Source organism: Musca autumnalis, unplaced genomic scaffold (assembly GCF_047663935.1).
Source record: "Musca autumnalis isolate F117 unplaced genomic scaffold, ASM4766393v1 scaffold_4, whole genome shotgun sequence".
Taxonomy (NCBI): Eukaryota; Metazoa; Arthropoda; class Insecta; order Diptera; family Muscidae; genus Musca; species Musca autumnalis.
Window position 1 is genome coordinate 163,628,183 of NW_027411977.1, and position 20,146 is coordinate 163,648,328.

General features: G+C 33.9%; 2 protein-coding genes across 3 annotated transcripts in view; one reads left to right on the forward strand and one right to left on the reverse strand.

Moving 5' to 3' along the window:
• Positions 1-7,993: 7,993 nt before the first annotated feature.
• LOC141403598 (uncharacterized) overlaps positions 7,994-20,146 on the reverse strand; it is a 261,508-nt gene continuing 249,355 nt past the window's right edge. The window contains exon 3 of the mRNA XM_073986265.1: positions 7,994-8,492. Coding sequence (XP_073842366.1) covers positions 8,445-8,492 — 48 coding nt within the window. The 3' untranslated portion in view covers positions 7,994-8,444. The remainder of the gene's footprint in view (positions 8,493-20,146) is intronic.
• The window catches only part of fln (flightin), a 41,398-nt gene continuing 33,107 nt past the window's right edge, over positions 11,856-20,146 (forward strand). The window contains exon 1 of one of the 2 annotated variants that reach the window (XM_073986268.1): positions 11,856-12,001. The gene's annotated coding sequence lies outside the window, so the exon portion shown is untranslated. Of the gene's footprint in view, positions 12,107-20,146 lie in introns of both variants that reach the window. The other variant, XM_073986269.1, reaches the window with a different exon arrangement.

Below are 20,146 nucleotides of genomic sequence, written 5' to 3' on the forward strand. Positions count from 1 at the left end.
TTGATTGTTAAACTATCTTTGACACACAATCCATGCAATTAAGATGATGATACCGAATTCCGTTTGAAAGATAGACGCAGAAGCATCCAAGTCACCTGAAATACAAGGGTAAGCTTTGTCAAATCCATTACAAGTTCATATGATAACAAATATCTCATGACCCATAACATCTACAATCTTGTTTCTAACGTTGTTTGTTAAGCTACCTTTGACACGCAATCCATGCAATTTAGATTATGATATCGAATTCCGTTTGAAAGATAGACGCAGAAGCATCCAAGTCTCAAGAAATACAAGGCTAAGCTTTGTCAAACCCATTACATGTCCATATGGGAACAAATATCTCATGACCCATTACATCTACAGTCTTGTTTCTTACGTTGTTTATTAAGCTATCCTTGACACACAATCCACGCAATTTAGATGATGATATCGAATTCCGTTTGAAAGATAGACGCAGAATCATCCAAGTCTCAAGAAATACCAGGGTAAGCTTTGTCAAACCCATTACATGTCTATATGGGAGCAAATATTTCATGACCCATTACATCTACATGCTTGTTTCTTACGTTGTTTGTTAAGCTATCCTTGACACACAATCCATGCAATTGATATGATGATATCGAATTCCGTTTGAAAGATAGATGCAGAAGCAGCCAAGTCTCAAGAAATACAAGGGTAAGCTTTGTCAAATCCATTACATGTCCATATGATAGCAAATATCTCATGACCCATTACATCTAGAGTCTTGTTTCTTACGTTGTTTGTTAAGCTATCCTTGACACACAGCCCATGCAATTTATATGATGATATCGAATTCCCTTTGACAAATAGATACAGAAGCAGTCATTACATCTACAGTCTTGTTTCTTACGTCGTTTGTTAAGCAAACATTGATACACAATCCATGCAATTTAGATAATGATATCGAATTCCGTTTGAAAGATAGATGCAGAAGCAGGCAAGTCTCAAGAAAAGTAAGGGCAAGCTTTGTCAAATCGATTACATGTCCATATGGGAGCAAATATTTAATGACACGTTACATCTACAGTCTTGTTTCTTACTTTGTTTGTTAAGCTATCCTTGACACAAAGTCTATGCAATTGATTTGATATCGAATTTCGTTTGAAAGATAGATGCAGAAGCAGCCAAGTCTCAAGAAACACAAGGGTAAGCTTTGTCAAATCCATTACATGTCCATATGAGAGCAAATATCTCATGACCCATTACAAATACAGTCTTGTTTCTTACGTTGTTTGTTAAGCTATCCTTGAAACAAAATCCATGCAATTTAGATGATGATATCGAATTCCGTTTGAAAGATAGATGAAGAAGCAGCCAAGTCCCAAGAAATACAAGTTTAAGCTTTGTCAAATCCATTACATGTCCATATGAGAGCAAATATCTCATGACCCATTACATCTACATACTTGTTTCTTACGTTGTAAAGCTATCCTTGACACACAACCCATGCAATTGATATGATGATATCGAATCCCGTTTGAAATATAGATGCAGAAGCAGCCAAGTCTCAAGAAATACAAGCGTAAACTTTGTCAAATCAATTACATGTCCATATGAGAGCAAATATCTCATGACCCATTACATATACAGTCTTGTTTTTTACGTTGTTTGTTAAGTTGTTATTTCTATCATCTGAAATGGCACATCTTATATTACTTTGGAATTTTTGTTGTTGACAAATTTTACATAGTTTTGTTGTAAATGGCTAAATGCGAAACCTTTTTTTGTAGAAGTGTTTTAGTGTTCCGAGTATCTCATGACCCATTACATCTACAGTCTTGTTTCTTACGTTGTTTGTTAAGCTATCTTTGACACACAATCCATGCAATTTAGATGATGATATCGAATTCCGTTTGAAAGATAGATGCAGAAGCAGCCAAGTCTCAAGAAATATAAGAGTAAGCTTTGTCAAATCCTTTACATGTCCATATGAGAGCAAATATGTCATGACCCATTACATCTACAGTCTTGTTTCTTACGTTGTTTGTTAAGCTATCTTTGACACACAATCCATGCAATTAGGATGATGATACCGTGTTCCGTTTGAAAGATAGATGCAGAAGCAACGAAGTCTCAAGAAATATAAAGGCAAGCTTTGTTAAATCCATTACAAGTTCATATGAGAGCAAATATCTCATGACCCATTACATCGACAGTCTTGTTTACTACGTTGTTTGTTAAGCTATCCTTGACACACAATCCATGCAATTTAGATGATGATATCGAATTCCGTTTGAAAGATAGACGCAGAAGCATCCAAGTCTCAAGAAATACAAGGGTAAGCTTTGTCAAATCCATTACATGTCCATATGAGAGCAAATATCTCATGACCCATTACATCTACTGTCTTGTTTCTTACGTTGATTGTTAAACTATCTTTGACACACAATCCATGCAATTAAGATGATGATACCGAATTCCGTTTGAAAGATAGACGCAGAAGCATCCAAGTCACCTGAAATACAAGGGTAAGCTTTGTCAAATCCATTACAAGTTCATATGATAACAAATATCTCATGACCCATAACATCTACAATCTTGTTTCTAACGTTGTTTGTTAAGCTACCTTTGACACGCAATCCATGCAATTTAGATTATGATATCGAATTCCGTTTGAAAGATAGACGCAGAAGCATCCAAGTCTCAAGAAATACAAGGCTAAGCTTTGTCAAACCCATTACATGTCCATATGGGAACAAATATCTCATGACCCATTACATCTACAGTCTTGTTTCTTACGTTGTTTATTAAGCTATCCTTGACACACAATCCACGCAATTTAGATGATGATATCGAATTCCGTTTGAAAGATAGACGCAGAATCATCCAAGTCTCAAGAAATACCAGGGTAAGCTTTGTCAAACCCATTACATGTCTATATGGGAGCAAATATTTCATGACCCATTACATCTACATGCTTGTTTCTTACGTTGTTTGTTAAGCTATCCTTGACACACAATCCATGCAATTGATATGATGATATCGAATTCCGTTTGAAAGATAGATGCAGAAGCAGCCAAGTCTCAAGAAATACAAGGGTAAGCTTTGTCAAATCCATTACATGTCCATATGATAGCAAATATCTCATGACCCATTACATCTAGAGTCTTGTTTCTTACGTTGTTTGTTAAGCTATCCTTGACACACAGCCCATGCAATTTATATGATGATATCGAATTCCCTTTGACAAATAGATACAGAAGCAGTCATTACATCTACAGTCTTGTTTCTTACGTCGTTTGTTAAGCAAACATTGATACACAATCCATGCAATTTAGATAATGATATCGAATTCCGTTTGAAAGATAGATGCAGAAGCAGGCAAGTCTCAAGAAAAGTAAGGGCAAGCTTTGTCAAATCCATTACATGTCCATATGGGAGCAAATATTTAATGACACGTTACATCTACAGTCTTGTTTCTTACGTTGTTTGTTAAGCTATCCTTGACACACAATCCAAGCAATTTATTTGATATCGAATTCCATTTGAAAGATGGATGCAGAAGCAGCCAAGTCTCAAGAAATACAAGGGTAAGCTTTGTCAAATCCATTACATGTCCATATGAGAGCAAATATCTCATGACCCATTACATATACAGTCTTGTTTCTTACGTTGTTTGTTAAGCTATCCTTGACACGCAATCCATGCAATTTAGATGATGATATCGAACTCCGTTTGAAAGATAGATGCAGAAGCAGCCAAGTCTCAAGAAATACAAGTTTAAGCTTTGTCAAATCCATTACATGTCCATATGAGAGCAAATATCTCATGACCCACAACATCTACAATCTTGTTTCTTACGTTGTTTGTTATGCTATCTTTGACACATATTACATATCCATATCCATTACATCTACAGTCTTGTTTCTTACGTTGTTTGTTAAGCTATTCTTGACACACAATCCATGCAATATAGATGATGATATCGAACTCCGTTTGAAAGATAAATGCAGAAGCAGCCAAGTCTCAAGAAATACAAGTTTAAGCTTTGTCAAATCCATTACATGTTCATATTAGAGCAAATATTTCATGACACATTATATCTACAGTCTTGTTTCTTACGTTGTTTGTTAAGCTAACCTTGATATACAATCCTTGTTTCTTACGTTGTTTGCTAAGCTATCCTTGACACACACTCCGTGCAAGTGATATGATGATATCGAATTCCGTTTGAAAGATAGGTGCAGAAGCAGCCAAGTCTCAAGAAGTACAAGGGTAAGCTTTGTCAAATCCATTACATGTCCACATGAGAGCAAATATTTCATGACACATTACATCTACAGTCTTGTTTCTTACGTTGTTTGTTAAGCTAACCTTGATATACAATCCATGTTTCTTACGTTGTTTGCTAAGCTATCCGTGACACAAAATCCATGCAATTGATATGATGATATCGAATTCCGTTTGAAAGATAGATGCAGAAGCAGCCAAGACTCAAGCTTTATCAAAACCATAACATGTCCATATGGGAGCAAATATTTCATGACCCATTACATCTACAGTCTTGTTTCTTACGTTGTTTGTTAAGCGATCCTTGACACACACTCCATGCAATTGATATGATGATATCGAATTCCGTTTGAAAGATAGGTGCAGAAGCAGCCAAGTCTCAAGAAGTACAAGGGTAAGCTTTGCCAAATCCATTACATGTCCACATGGGAGCAAATATTTCATGACACATTACATCTACAGTCTTGTTTCTTACGTTGTTTGTTAAGCTAACCTTGATACACAATCCATGCAGTTGATATAATGATATCGAATTCCGTTTGAAAGATAGATGCAGAATCAGCCAAGTCTCAAGAAATACAAGGGTAAGCTTTGTCAAACCCATTACATGTCTATATGGGAGCAAACATTTCATGACCCATTACATCTACAGTCTTGTTTCGTACGTTGTTTGTTAAGTTATCCTTGACACACAATCCATGCAATTGATATGATGATATCAATTTCCGTTTGAAAGTTAGATGCAGAAGCAGCAAAGTCTCAAGAAATACAAGGGTAAGCTTTGTCAAATCCATTACATGTCCATATGAGAGAAAATATCTCATGACCCATTACTTATACAGTCTTGTTTCTTACGTTGTTTGTTAAGCTATACTTGACACACAATCCATGCAATATAGATGATGATATCGAACTCCGTTTGAAAGATAAATGCAGAAGCAGCCAAGTCTCAAGAAATACAAGTTTAAGCTTTGTCAAATCCATCACATGTCCATATGAGAGCAAATATCTCATGACCCACAACATCTACAATCTTGTTTCTTACGTTGTTTGTTAAGCTATCCTTGACATACAATTGATATGATGATATCAATTTCCGTTTGAAAGTTAGATGCGGAAGCAGCCAAGTCTCAAAAAATACAAGGGTAAGCTTTGTCAAATCCATTACATGTCCATATGAGAGAAAATATCTCATGACCCATTACATCTACATACTTGTATCTTACGTTGTTAAGCTATCCTTAACACACAATCCATGCAATTGATATGATGATATCGAATCCCGTTTGAAATATAGATGCAGAAGTAGCCAAGTCTCAAGAAATACAAGCGTAAACTTTGTCAAATGCATTACATGTCCATATGATAGCAAATATCTCATGACCCATTACATATACAGTCTTGTTTTTTACGTTGTTTGTTAAGTTGTTCTTTGTTTCATCTGAAATGGCACATCTTATATTACTTTGGAATTTTTGTTGTTGACAAATTTTACGTAGTTTTGTGGTAAATGGCTAAATGCTAAACCTTTGTTTTTTTTTTTTTTTTTGTAAAAGTGTTTTAGTGTTACAACGATAGCTCTAATAAAGGTCCATCTTACCTATTTTGAGAACTTTACAGATTATTTAAAGAAATTCTCAGCCTATTCACGTGCTCTAAGGATTACACGGTACAAGTCCAAAAGCTATTGTAATGAAGTTACAGCTTCAGAATCAAACATGTCCGTAAGAAATTAATAATCATGTATCAAAAGCTGTTTTATCCGAATGAATATATGGCACTGAGTTCCAAACGAGTCATTTCCTCTTCCAGTAAATTGCTCAAATTTAACCCTTCATTGGCTTGGAAGGTCTAATGTGGCTCTGTGGTGGACTTGAAGCATGTCCAGAACTATCATATGACGAAAGACATCCAATGATTGTTCTTTGTGAATGCCAATATTGCCGACTTTTAGTCCGATATACGCATCTAATAAGGCTTTATGGCGGCAATCAACTTGTCCTTCGTTTGAGGCGTACACAATATTAAATACCAAGTGTTCAAAGTAAAATCCTTTAAAATCTGTAAAAATCCTGTAAAATCTGCGTAATTTAGTAATTAAGTCAAAAACAGCTGATGGCCGCATAACCTCCGAACGGTGCGAAATTTCCCGACCTTCCATTCATACGGGTCTGGACTTTGCGGGGCATTTTGACATCAAGAGTTATACAATTGAACTAACGTCCGACCTATCAACATCCAATTTTTTTAGCAGACTTTAGTAGGTTTGATTCACGTCGTTGCTGTCCCTCCATTTGCACTCTGACAATTGTACTACGTTTGTCGGTGCATTCAAGAGTCCGAGTCGCTGATATAATAACGCATAAAGGAATGATCACTAGGCCAATCACTAAGTTGGTCAGTTTACCTTCTGATGAATCCTAGCATTGTTCCATTTCCAATCTTGTATCAACCAATTTTCAATTGTCCTTATTAATCTAATCCGTTCAGCTTTTTTATTAATTGTTTTTTTTTTTATTTCAGTTTTATTTAATTTTCTTAATATGAAAGTCCAGTCGTCTGCTCGTCACTCCCAATTCGCCTGCAGGTTAAGTCGCAGAACGCATCCCTTTAAAGCGTGCTGGAAACTTCGTCCCATGAACTAAGTTGAGAGATTAGATGCCGTAAAAAAATGGATACTGCGTCAACTCTCTGGCACATACACATTCAAAGAAAAGGTGTTTTACCACAACAGAATGTGGATATTGCCACCAAAAGCACCACTCTTTGCTACATTAGCATTCGCGACTATAAATCACGAAGATAACCTCGAGGGACAAGAACACTTTAGCGACTTCTTCACAATTAACGACCGCATCCAGCACTACATCCTTATCTGCACTCCTCAGACAGAATCCTATCCTTCTACTTCCTACTGTAGTCGTTAAAATCTGTGGATCAAATGGCAAACATTTGGCAAGATGCTTACTGGATTCGGCAGCCCCCATGAGTTCAATTTCAAAAGGGTTTGTGGATAAGGCGGGTTTGACCACGATCGAACTGGAAGATGTAGTAATGTGTCCCATCACTTTGATGTCCTGTGTCAACTCCGCTGTTAAAATAGAAACTTCATTACGCATGAGAAACCACATAGGCATTACTACGCCAAAGGAATCATTGCCCGAATCTTCAAAGAATAATTTACAAAATTTTGTTCAAAGCTTCTTCTGTGGACGTCGTCATTGGGGTTGATATATACTCAAAAATCATGTTGGAATTTATCTTCATTTGCCTTGGATTGACTACGGCGCAAAATACTCTTTTTGAATTAGTACTCTGTGGAACCTTCACTTAGGATAACATATATTATCAGGTTCAAAGTATCTCTATCCCTATATTTAAAAATGCAACTTAAAAAAACATGTACATGTACAGTAAATTTATCATCAATGAATCTCTTTGTGTATCTCTATTAAGAATTAATAATGTTTACATATACAAAAAATCGCCTTGCAACAAGGGCCGGAATGTTTACGTTGAAAACGTAAACCGTTGAATTTTATACAATCTGCAAGTTCAGACTAAACCTCATCACGTTCAGCGTACTATTTATTATGTTATCGAAATACACTTTTTATATTTTCTCTCGTTACTCGCTACTTATTCTATTATCGATCTTCTCTAATCGGCCATGTTGATTGTCGAATTTCCGCTAGGTTATTCTATTCTAAATTGACTTTTAAATAACCACCATCTTGAATTTAACCAACAAAGTTAATTAAGCCTTTATTTTATTTATTGTGGTTGGTTTACTTTGGTTTGCACACATTTCTTAATTATTACTGTAAGCTACGAAACTTGCTGAGATTACGTTTCTTCCCTGCCAGCAATTGGAAGTGAGTTTCGCACTCCCTCGCCTAAGAGGTCACTCCGGAGACACGCCAAGGAAGATCGTTGTTGAATTACACAATCAATTTCTATAGGCTTATTGTGATTACGTTTTATCGCGTATGCCGACACTTCGGAGTGACTTCTGAGTGACTTCCAAGGCGATTGTTTACATTTATTTAATGATTCAACACATTTGAACAAATATAGAACATTTTCTATCTGATGATTATATGAGACGGTGGTGCAGTGGTAAGCATACTCGCTTTGCACTCTGAAGGTCCGGGTTCGCTTCCCAAGTCAGGCAACAAAACATCACATTTTTAAAATGACAAAATTAATGTAGGCGGAAATTGCAAAGAATAATTTCTCTAAAAGAGAAGAGATTTAAAAAAAAAATAAATAAAAATTAAAAAATAAATAAAAATTAAAAATTTAAAATAAATAAAAAATTACCAAAATATTTTTTTTTTAATTTCTAGAACTGTCGCGGAAATGCTCTTCTAGAAGTGTCTCTGGAGTGACTTCCAAGACGACACGCCGTCGTGGTTCATTTCTTCACAACGGAGGTCACTTCAGGGTGACTTCTGCGACTATCGCCGCGACTGTTTTCATCGCCTTGGGCGACACGCCTAAGTCACTTCCGCGATAGTTTTTGCTTGCAGGGTTGGATTCTATTTGCGCTCTAGAGAGAAACTTGTCACCAACACATTCAAGGTGAAGGGTATCCAAACCTTTGCCAGCTTTTCTCACGTTGGTTCAGCCGCTTGCCTGAACATATGTACTAAATGATAATAAATTTTGTACAATTTGGAGTTGTGTTAACGGATAGGGCTGGGGCTCAATTCTGTTTCTATAAAAAAGTGAAATGAAAACTTTTATAAAGGGAAAAATTGTCAAATGAAAAAAATATAAAGGAAATATTTTTTATTTCAAATTTTTATAGAACAAGAATCCAGCCCCTGGTATCCTGAAATTTTGAATTAATTCCATATACTGTAATGTAGACTTCGCCATAAGCCTTAACCTTATAAAAACTAACACAATTTTATTTTAAATGAATAATATATATCCATGTAATAATTAACGGAATAGCTGACGAAGTAAATTCTGTAGCTCTCATACCCCATCATCATGGTGAGTAAGCGATCCATAAGTAAAATGGAGGTGACCCCTCGGTCGGCAGGTGTAGGAACGTTCGAAGTAGAGGATTGTGGTAGTTTTGGAAATTTGTACTTATGGGGCACAAAATGTACTAAAATTGCTACGATATGGTTTTGGGTGAACGGATAAGCCTGGGATCCTAAAATTTGGAATTAAGATTACTGTTGGAGTCTAGGGTTGAGGTAGTTTTGCCCAGGCGCACAAAAAAGTACAAAATTTGATCCCGTTTTGGTGTTGCATAAACGATAAGACAAGGATTTTTTAAATGCGTACGGATTCTGAAATTGGCATCTAATTATAGAATTTGGAATAAAACTATTAGCGTACGTAATGTTCTAAAGGATAATGAACAATAAGTAGTTTTAGAAATACTAAATAGAATTAAGTATTGAAAGGTATGAAAATTCGAACCTAAAATATATGTAATGTTACTTCATTTAAATTTACAATGTTACTTCATTTGCGAACAAGTATGGTCTTGGGTTTGAGAAATTGTATTGAATATTGGTTCTATGAGAACGCGATGGCGGTTTCTAATAAGTTCATTTGGAAACGTAGACTTATGCGACAATTTTCTTGTCAATAATGTATTTACCTGAGCTCCCTGAAAACCCTTAATTAAACATAAAGTTAACAATTGGAGAAAAGAACATTATTCTTCTGCTTAGGCGAATTTAGTGCTAGAGTGGTTCATAAAACCAATATCATAGAACTATTCGTTCTTACATCGAACTCCACCCAAGAGTAATGTAATGAAATTACTGTAGTGGAGAAATTGATTTAACACCGCCTAGTCTCATCGCATTTGATTCATGAATTCTCTTTTGTATGGACTACAACTTACATCAGTCAAATCGAAAGGCGATTTTTTGTAGAATATTTCATCCTTATAGCTCTATTCTTTTCATGTCATGTGGTACTTTTAATACGGATCAAGAAAAAAAGGCCCACAACTTTTTTTCTTGATCCGTATTAAAAGTACCACAATATGAGATTTTTCAGCATGCAAATAATTTACAAAAATGTTTCTGAGAAGATTTTAGGTATGGCTCTCATTCGCATCTAATCAATATTTCTAATCAATATTTTTGGTTCAGAAATAAACTGTGTTTTGTTTTTTTGTATATTCGTCATTGGTTATTTATTGGTCATTGCTTATGTTGACATCATGTAATGATGAACACGTTAATAACAAATTTTCTTGGAGGATGGATCCGGTTATCTCAATTTTTTAACCGGATATTCCGACATTAAAACCGATTTTGAACCAGTTTTAAGTAACCGATTAAACTTATATGTATAATAGGGCTATAACAAAAAAAAAAAAAAAAAAAAACACACCAGTACCCTGTGCGGAATATTGTCCTGATAACGATAATAAAAATATAATTCACGAGTTTATAAAGAAAAAAAATCGAAATTGTCAAGGGTACATTTAATGCTCTGAAATATCGCGATTCGACAACAAATTGGTCCAGAATGGTTTGATATTGATTTAAAATTAGATTAAAACTATTAATATGTTATTAAGAAAAGCGTATATGTCATAATAACGAATACAATTAAATAATGCATTACTGAACTTCAATGCATTTGGTGTGGAAACATTTTTCGCGATAGAGAAAAAATGACACCGTATTTCATAATAGTTTTTCAAGCTCTACACGACTATGCGGTGGTATTTTTGATATTTGCAAAAATTGCAAAAAAGTTATAACCCTAATGTATACATTTAAAAAAAACTTATAGAGTTGTCAATCAAATGAAACTAATTATTAAACTTTTCTAGATGCAGTTTCAGAACAAAAAAAGTTGTTTAAGCCGTTTTTAACGAAAAATTGCACTACGCGAAAATATGGAGATCAAACCCTGGGGGGGATGACAAATCCTGTTGGCAATGAAAGTCGATGAAGATAATATTACGAAGCCGGAAGGACGTTGTCATCGCGACATAACGCAGAAATTTGTCCTTCCGAGTTCGTAATATTATCCTCATTGAATTTCATCGCCAAGCAGAACTTTTCGTAGATTTTTTTTGATGCTGAAAAATCTCATATTTTTGTACTTTTAATACAGTTCAAGAAATAAAGAACCAAAAGAACATGAAAAGAATTGACTTACAAGGATTAAATATTCTACGAAAAGATTCGCCATTCGATTTGACTGAAGACATGTAATCTCAAAACAACGCTACAATAACGCCGAACAAAGATATAAAGCTATTTTCTAAGGCATTCTAGGGGGATATCAAAAAGTTCATCAGGCGATATTTCAGACACTTGAACTATGGTGGAAATTTCCTTTTTTCCTAATATACTCACCAAGGGCTTTCATCTCCAATAGGAATTTTCCACTCCCCAGACTTTGAGTTCCATTTTGTGTCAAAGTGTGAATGATATAGCATAAAACCAAGGAAAGGAAAAGTATAAAAAACAACATATGTTACGATGAATTATCATTCAAATACGAGACAACAAACCCAAAAACACTTTTTTCTTTTCATGTGGTTCTTATTTATTGTTCAGTCTTATTTATTGTTTATTTGTTTAGTCTATTTGAGTGGTAAAGTGCTTGATTCCGCATAGATGTTAACTGAGTTCTTGTTTGAATTAATAGAACAACAACCCAAAATCAAAAAGTATTGCATTTAATAATTTTATCTTTAGTCTTTTTTATACTACTCTTCAAATAAGTCGTTTGTTAGTAACTTTAGGAGGTGAGATTTCTAACCTAACAAATATATTTTCATTCTAAATTTCGTTACTGCATTTCATTGTACCGATTTCAGGACATTGAATCTCAACAGTAATACAAAAAATCAGTAAATATATTTTCTGTTCACTCAAGTACATACATAATCTTGTACACAGTTAATGTGGCGTAAAAACCCATCTAACATTTTTTCAGAGTTCTTTCCAAATTCGATACGATTCTTTGCACAGCATGCCGATTCTGTTGCCGAATTCTTTCCGAAATTGGTACAAAAGCTGTATGGACGTGTCCACAGAAATCGGAAAGTTTTTTCGAAGGAAATTCGAAATTAACAAAAGTGTTTCTACATAAATTCGTTAAGAATTCGGAATATTTCTTGCGAATTTCTGAGGGAAATTTAGACTTTGGTGACAATTTGAAAATATAGCTCTTTTCGGAATTTTTCTCCGAGTTTCTGAAACATGTCGGAACAATTTCGGAAAAATCGAGATGTTTAACCCAAATTCGGAAAATTTTCGGACGATTGATTAGATATTCTAAACATTTTCGCCCAAATTTCTAACTCTTTATTCAACTCGAACTATAGATAATTTTCACAATCATTAAATAAAACGTCTTCATTTAATACATTTGTGTGAATGTAATACTTGTTTTACTAAATAATAAAACAATAAAATTTCCGTCATCGCGCTCGTGGGTCATTATTTCATTTATCTAAAATACAATAAAAAATATAAGCAACATGTAAGAAAATGTGTAGAAATTTCTATTTTTCTTCGTGCAAGCTTAATCGCAAAATAACTTGTTCCAATACGTCTTAGATACTTAACAGATGTGAAATAACTGAAAAAAAAAACAAGTTACAACATACAAACAAAACCTCTCCCTTACTGTTGTTGTTCATAAAATCAACCCTCAACCGAAGTTCGGGAATTTTGCTTGCAAAAATCATAAACGATTCAAAATTTCACTTTGAAGTATGTGCAGATATCCGGAAACAAATATAGGAAAATATATAGAGATTTACATACAAAATCTTGCTGAAACTGGGTTCAATTTATAAGGGAAATTTAGAGTAATCGGTAAACTTGCTGATCAAACGTCAGAAAAATCTGATTTCAGTGCCCTCAGCAAAAATTGTTAAATGGGAAACCACAAACAAACACTTACTTGATATAACAATTAATTGTTAATGTTACTTTTTGGAACAGATGGGTGAAAACGGAGACTAATTCAAAAAAGTAAATTAGTATTTTGTCCTGCAAGATTATGGTTGGTATGTAAAATTCCAAACTAAAATGTAAGAAATCTTCTCTGTTACGGGAACAGTTGCAAATGAAGAAATTTTGATGTTATTAAAGTGTAACAGTTTTGTTTAAGGTGAAGAATGGAGTCTAGTCTAGATGTAATTATCAATATATTAGAAGAAATTATATAACGTAAAAGTTGTGCAGAAATGTATTTAAAATTAAATGAATATTCCCTTTTTAAAACTGACATACAACCTGTTTTTGTAAAAAAAATTGTTTTTCAAACTCTTTCGTACTCAAACGTATTCGTTTCAAATTTGGTTTTTGTAAAAAATGAAAAGCATTCGTCTATTTCCGAACAGCTTCTGTATATCAGTATTGCCATAACGTTTATTTTGAACATTTATTGAATTGCTCTTGTACAAAATTTTATGGATTGTGGTAATCCCAAAAAAATGTTCAATAAACTCGCATTTTTTAAAAACAATTTCCCAACAAATGTCAAAAAACATTTTGGGAAGATGATGATATTGTCCCATAGGATGGCCATTCATGCCATCGGCATACTGCCTTCTTATCATACCCATACGTGCTCAGCGAAATTCTGTAACAAACAGCAAATTTCGGCTCAAAACGTTGGGTTTCTTGCCTTCGTTTCTTTCAGAAGATTTCGTTCGGATATTTTGTTGTGATATCCAAAATATAACGAAAATCCAAAGCTGCGTTTGTTTGCCAAATAATATTTGCTCAAAAACAAAAATGCTTGTGAAATAAACGAACGAATGGAAATATTTTTGTTTCAAAAACAGGCTGTTACTACATATCGAGCTATACCAAAAGCATGACCTATGTTGAAAATTTAATTCAATTATGCAAAAATTGTATTGATTTTTTTAAATTATATTTAAATTCAAATAATGTATATAAATATTTAAATATTATGTAGCTTCTTTAATTCAATCCAAGGTAGAAAATATTACTGTAAAAAATTTAAATAAAATTATTTATAAAAAAATCACAGAAAAATACCATCGATTGCAACTTGTGTCTCATTGCTAATGAAATCATCCTTAGATGCGCACAGTATATTTCATACGACGGCCACCCTGTGTTTTAAATAAGTCCATGCAAAACAATATTTCTCAAGTTGGCGATTTAAACATCGCAAACCGATTTCTATTAGTTTTAGTTTTTGTTTTGTCCTGCATAAGGTAATGTATGTAAATTTTGTTCTCTAAATATTGTATGATCGTTCAACGCAATATGAACGCAAATGAATTTTAACTTTTACTGAGAATTACTAGACATTTAAAACCTTTAATTCTGTTGCGGTCGTCAATGTTTTCTATCTACGCTTCGTAATTGGTTCCACATTCGTTATTTACCCATATATAAAGTTATCTACCTAATATACATATGTATATAGAGCAATAAGAACCTGTCAACTGATTTTGAAAATTCGCACCAATTCGGAAGAGTCTCATGGCAGGAATGGACAAGACCTAAAAATTGCGAAAATCGACTAAGAAGATACTCTGATTTAACGAAATAAATTGCCAAAAATATAGATAAAATTGCGGTATTCATTTTGGAAGAAAATGCAGAAATTGGATGAATTAAAGATATTTTTCACGGAATAATGTGACAAATGTTCTGTATTGGTCCACCTAAGCAAGTAACCACGAATGTGTCGTTTAAGAGGTTGTAAATTTTATACATATTAAACGATTATTTGTGACATTAATTTGAATGTTGTATTTATAATGCTGTGTGATAGAAGTTGTAATCTTTCGCACCAACGTTGTCGGATCGACGTCGAAATACAACAACGCACTAAATATAGGCGATCATTAATCACAAGAAAACAGCCAACTACAAAAAGAAAGAAAGACAATTGATAGAAAAGCTCTCAGTGGTAAATATAATTATCACAGTAGCCTGTACCGCCAGATTCAATGTAATATTTTGTACAAAATACTCTGAAGTATTATCTTAGAAAAATTAAAATGATGACCATTTACTTTTCCACTATACTTTACGCTAGAAACTTGTAATTTTCAGTCCGAATAGTGGGTATAAACTTACCATACTTTACTTTAGAATCGCGTAATTTTCTATCACGATAAAAAAATGGAACCGAAGCGACCCAAACGAACTAAAGGCATTTTCGCTCTCCACGGATCCCAACACGACCAAAAGTGCCTGAAAAAGCGTTCCAATGTTTTTGCAATGTATTAGAGAGTTCTTAATTACTGTCTTGGCTGCAATTTTTGTCTGTGTGTTTGCTCGAAAATCTCAATGGTTTGGCTGTTATATGCCAAGATGTCAAAAAACGTAGATAAAAAACTTAAAGTCAAAATCGGGAGGCTCGATTTTCATCGTAGACATATGGTCCAGTAGACTTTTTTGCTCAGTTCAATTCCAGGAATCAGAAACGCGAAGGGCATATTAAGGTTTTCAATATATATATATATATATATATATATATATATATATATATAAAATAAATAATTCACCTTAAAAGTAAGAAAAAATTATAATTCATTGTATAAATATTTGTACTTTCTCGGTAAGAATTAAAATCAAATAAGGGACATAAAATTGTTTATATGTATCCAATATAATATATTAGGAATGAGATTATTTACACAGTATAGATATTTTCAAAAAACGTCTGTTATAGTTTTCTGTTTTGCTATCTTTGCCGAACCTTTTATTATCTCTGTTCCTGCCTCATCAAAAGATACGTCAATATTTTTATAAAAACAATATTTTTTTGTAATATATTTAGAGGTGACAATGCTTCGCTTAGTGTTGGTGGCTCTATAGAATCAACATCCTCCTCATCTTCTAACTCTTCGTTTTCTGCATTTGATGAATTGTAAGTAACTGCTGCAACTATTTCACCCTCAGACAAATCTCCGTAACATGCAACATCATCATCGCAAAGAATGTATGATGCGCTATCTTCGACCGTTGTTATGATGTCAAAATCCTGACATGTTACTTCATCAGTGACGATGTTGTTATTAAGCAAAAACCCAGCCTAAGATTATTAAAATTTTGAAATCCTGAAAAAAAACGAAATCAAGTTCTCACCTTCTTAAAACAGTTTGAAATGCACGAAGGTTGAACCAACGCACTTATATGTTTTTTGACATTTATTTGTGGATAATATGTATGATATAATTCCTTGATCCAAGGGTTGAATTATCGTCGTGGTATTTGGTGGTAAGAATTCAAGTTTTATGTTGCTTAGATGTTCAGATTTATGGCAGCTAGCATTGTCAACAAATAGAATAATTTGTCTATTTTCCTTTCGATAAAAAACTTAAATTCAAAATCGGGAGTCTCGATTTTCACGGTAGATATATGGTCCAGTGAACTTTTTTGCTCAGTTCAATCCCAGGAATCAGAAGCGCGATTATATAGAGAGAGTTTTGTGCAACGCTCTTTCTGAAACACCTCAAAAACTCCCAGAATATCTGATTCTCCTCTCACAATCGTGCAGATGCTAGATAAAGTCTGCTCAATGGTAAGCGAAAAATTAGTATGCCAGTTTAAAATTAGTATGGAGACTGAAAATCGTATTATAGCCGAGTTTCAGCAGAAATTGTCGTAAAACAATTGTTGTAAAAAAGATGCTTACGATTTTCATCAAACCAAATCAGAAGTATATGATCTTCGTAGAAAACGCACATGTAGCATGTGAAAAAAGGGTGATTGGCGTTCCTATCAATAATGATGAACATTTGTTCTATGTTTTCTCAAGTATATGTAGATCTATGAATATAGTGGAAGCCCGAATAAAATTTATACATCGTCTACAAAACAAAAACAATACGAAGAAGGTAAATTCGCCAGACGGTGTCAATATAATTAAATTCTTGTCACCTTACGATAAGAACTTCTTTTAAAAATCTGTCTCTGTATACAAAAAGTTACACAACAACAAACTGTTATTGAATCCCATAGGATTCAGATCTTCTTCTCAATATAATATACATGATAACCTCTCTAATACAAATTACCAATTTTTCCAAGAAGCGGTACATCTAAAAAAGAAAGTAGTCAGAGCTGCATATACTTTTCGGGACCTTGTCTATATTAAAATCGTCGATAGTAATGATCCGATATATGTTTTCCATCAAAAAGTTATTGATGAATTTCGGAAGACCCCAATCTCAACATATAAAGTCAGACTCACAATATACATACAAGACCAGTAAAATTTTCTCTATCAATCTCTTAAATTTATATTTTAAAAATGTTATTTCTACTATTTGTAAAACGCAATGCTGATGTCACAAACTTGAACCTACTGATTTATCTTAATAACACAAAGGACTAATGTAAGTCGAAGTTCTAAAGACTTAACTCGGGATTTACTGCATATTTTAGCAAAACAAAAAACTGGCTAAAAATTTGCCACATAAATTTACAAAGCATAATGAACAAAGTTGGTTAAATTTGTCTATATACAATAATTTGATTAAAGTAGACGGTTAGACTGTTTTTAGATCTGATCGTCGTGGAGGTGGTGTTGCCATATATGCTAAGAATACTTTAAAAGTTAAATTCCTTAGAAAATCTAATCCTGGTGATCAGATCGAGTATGTGTTCGTCGAATTCCTATAAAAAATCCTGATTGGAAGCTTCTACAGCCCCAACAATACAATAGATATAAATAAAATTAACAACATTTTAGGGGATATAACATTAGGACATAATGATGTTATCATAGCCGGAGATTTCAATTCGAACATTCTTTATGATTCACTTTTAACTGACAATATGTTAAGGACACCGCTAATAATAGCAACCCTACCCATTTTACGCCTACTGTACAAAGACTAAGTCCACTACTCATTATCACGGGGATATTAATGAGTTAATCGAATCGAGTCAATATATCAACTATCAGCACAGACCATACCTTTTATGAAAGCAATAATGGCTTAAGAGGCAATGCGCAGTTTGATATGAATTTTTATAATTTAGATGTGTATCGCCAAATGATGTTGGTCTTGATAAGATTTGGATTTTGGAAATCCTTTTGGTGGGAGAACCTCCTTGCAGAAAGTGGTAAAAATAGATACACGTTTGAATACAGGGATTGCATTCGCGAATATGTTGAATAGAGATATACAGTGCTTTTATGTCGTTGAGGATATAAGCAGTTCGGTCCTTGCATAACGCATTTTCTTCTTTAAAGAACACATCCAGATATCACACACTAACTTCAGTCCCGTTAAAAAGTTTTGTATTAATTGTGCCTCATGAAGTTTTCAATTGACCACAGTTTTTGCCACAAGGACTGATTCTGATAAGAAGAACTTTTTTTAAAAATCTTTTAAAGTTATTAGTATACTATTAATAAATTTATAATTTGAAAGAAATACCTCCAAAAAGAAGAATAGCTCGAATCCAATCAAAAATTGTCTACGGCTCTTTTTTTTAAAATTGGATGTATATCCAGCTATTGTGTAACATAATATTATTTTATGTCATAAAACACCAAACATTTTCTATGCTACCAGAAAGCCAACTAAAAATTTCTGAATTTTTTACCTTAAGAAAAAAAGAAAACATTTGTATCAGGCGATAAAAACTACGACTCGGAGACTCCGAATCCTACTGGCGTACTAAATGGGACTACGCAAAAACATTGTTGAAAAATATCTCTAAAAAAGCTCGGCAAAATTTAGCTAAGTCCTGCAAAAATAGGTTAAGTCGGCAAAAAATGCATCTGATACATCAATGGCTGTTGTTTCCACTTATTTTTATTTTAATTGTACGAGTAGATTTTATGGACTCGATGACATTAAAAACTTTCCAAGTACTATGCCCAAAGACTAATCACTTCTGTCGGCACAGCGGAGGCAAGCTTATGAAAATTCATAACTTGTGTTTTCTGGAAAACAAGTAAAAAAGTATTAGTCGAGTTTGCAACAGAGATATACCCTCAGCCTGTGTGAGTTGAGACTTTTATCTATTGACAGATCGAATACGGGCTACATAACCAAAATATTTTCCTAACAATTGTGTAGTCAGTGAGTTTCAGAATTTCGTGGACTTGTTTGGACGTAAAAACTTTCCGACAAAAATATCGAAACATTTGGGGCATATAACTTCACGATTGCGGGCGTTGCGAAAAGTTGCAAAAGTTTTGCACTTTTGTGCAGAAGATACCTGAAAGCTTGTTCCTAATTTGAAAGTAATTCCTTTTGATAGTTATGGTGTCAAGCCGCAATTTTAGTTGGTCAGCGTAAGATTTAGAGCTTTTGGACCATTCCTCACATAACCATGGAATTACCCAAGAAAAATAGAATATCGCTGTAAGCAAGACCGCAAAGAGTACCATTGGTCAAAATGTGGAATGGCTCCTCGAACAGCCCTTAAACTACACTTATTTTGAACTTTTATGAGGGAAGTATCCGAAGATCTTGTCCCATATAGACCCTCTTTGTACAGACATACATATTGTATGTCTTGTAGTAATTTTAGGTTCTTCAAAGTTTCGGTCAAATCGGATAATTGAAATTGTGGTGTGAATCGATATAATCCATATTCGAACCTAATCTATGTCTCGAAAAAATTGATTTCGAACTTTGAAGTCTTGTGGGTGAGGGAAGTGCCCGAAGGAGGGGACCGATATGACTTTAAGTTTGACAAAAAAATATTGCGAGATCCAAAATTTGAACGAAATCTGTTGATCTGTTCGAGAGTTGCCATGCGTTCGAGCCAGAGAGACGGACAAACTTGGATAAATCGACTTTAAATTGTTTTAAGCGGGTTTCGTCAAAATGTAGGAATTTGCTACTGATTCAGATGCGTATGCTACTTATAGCAGACATTAGCACATTATGATGCACAACAATACAATTTTCTCCATTTTT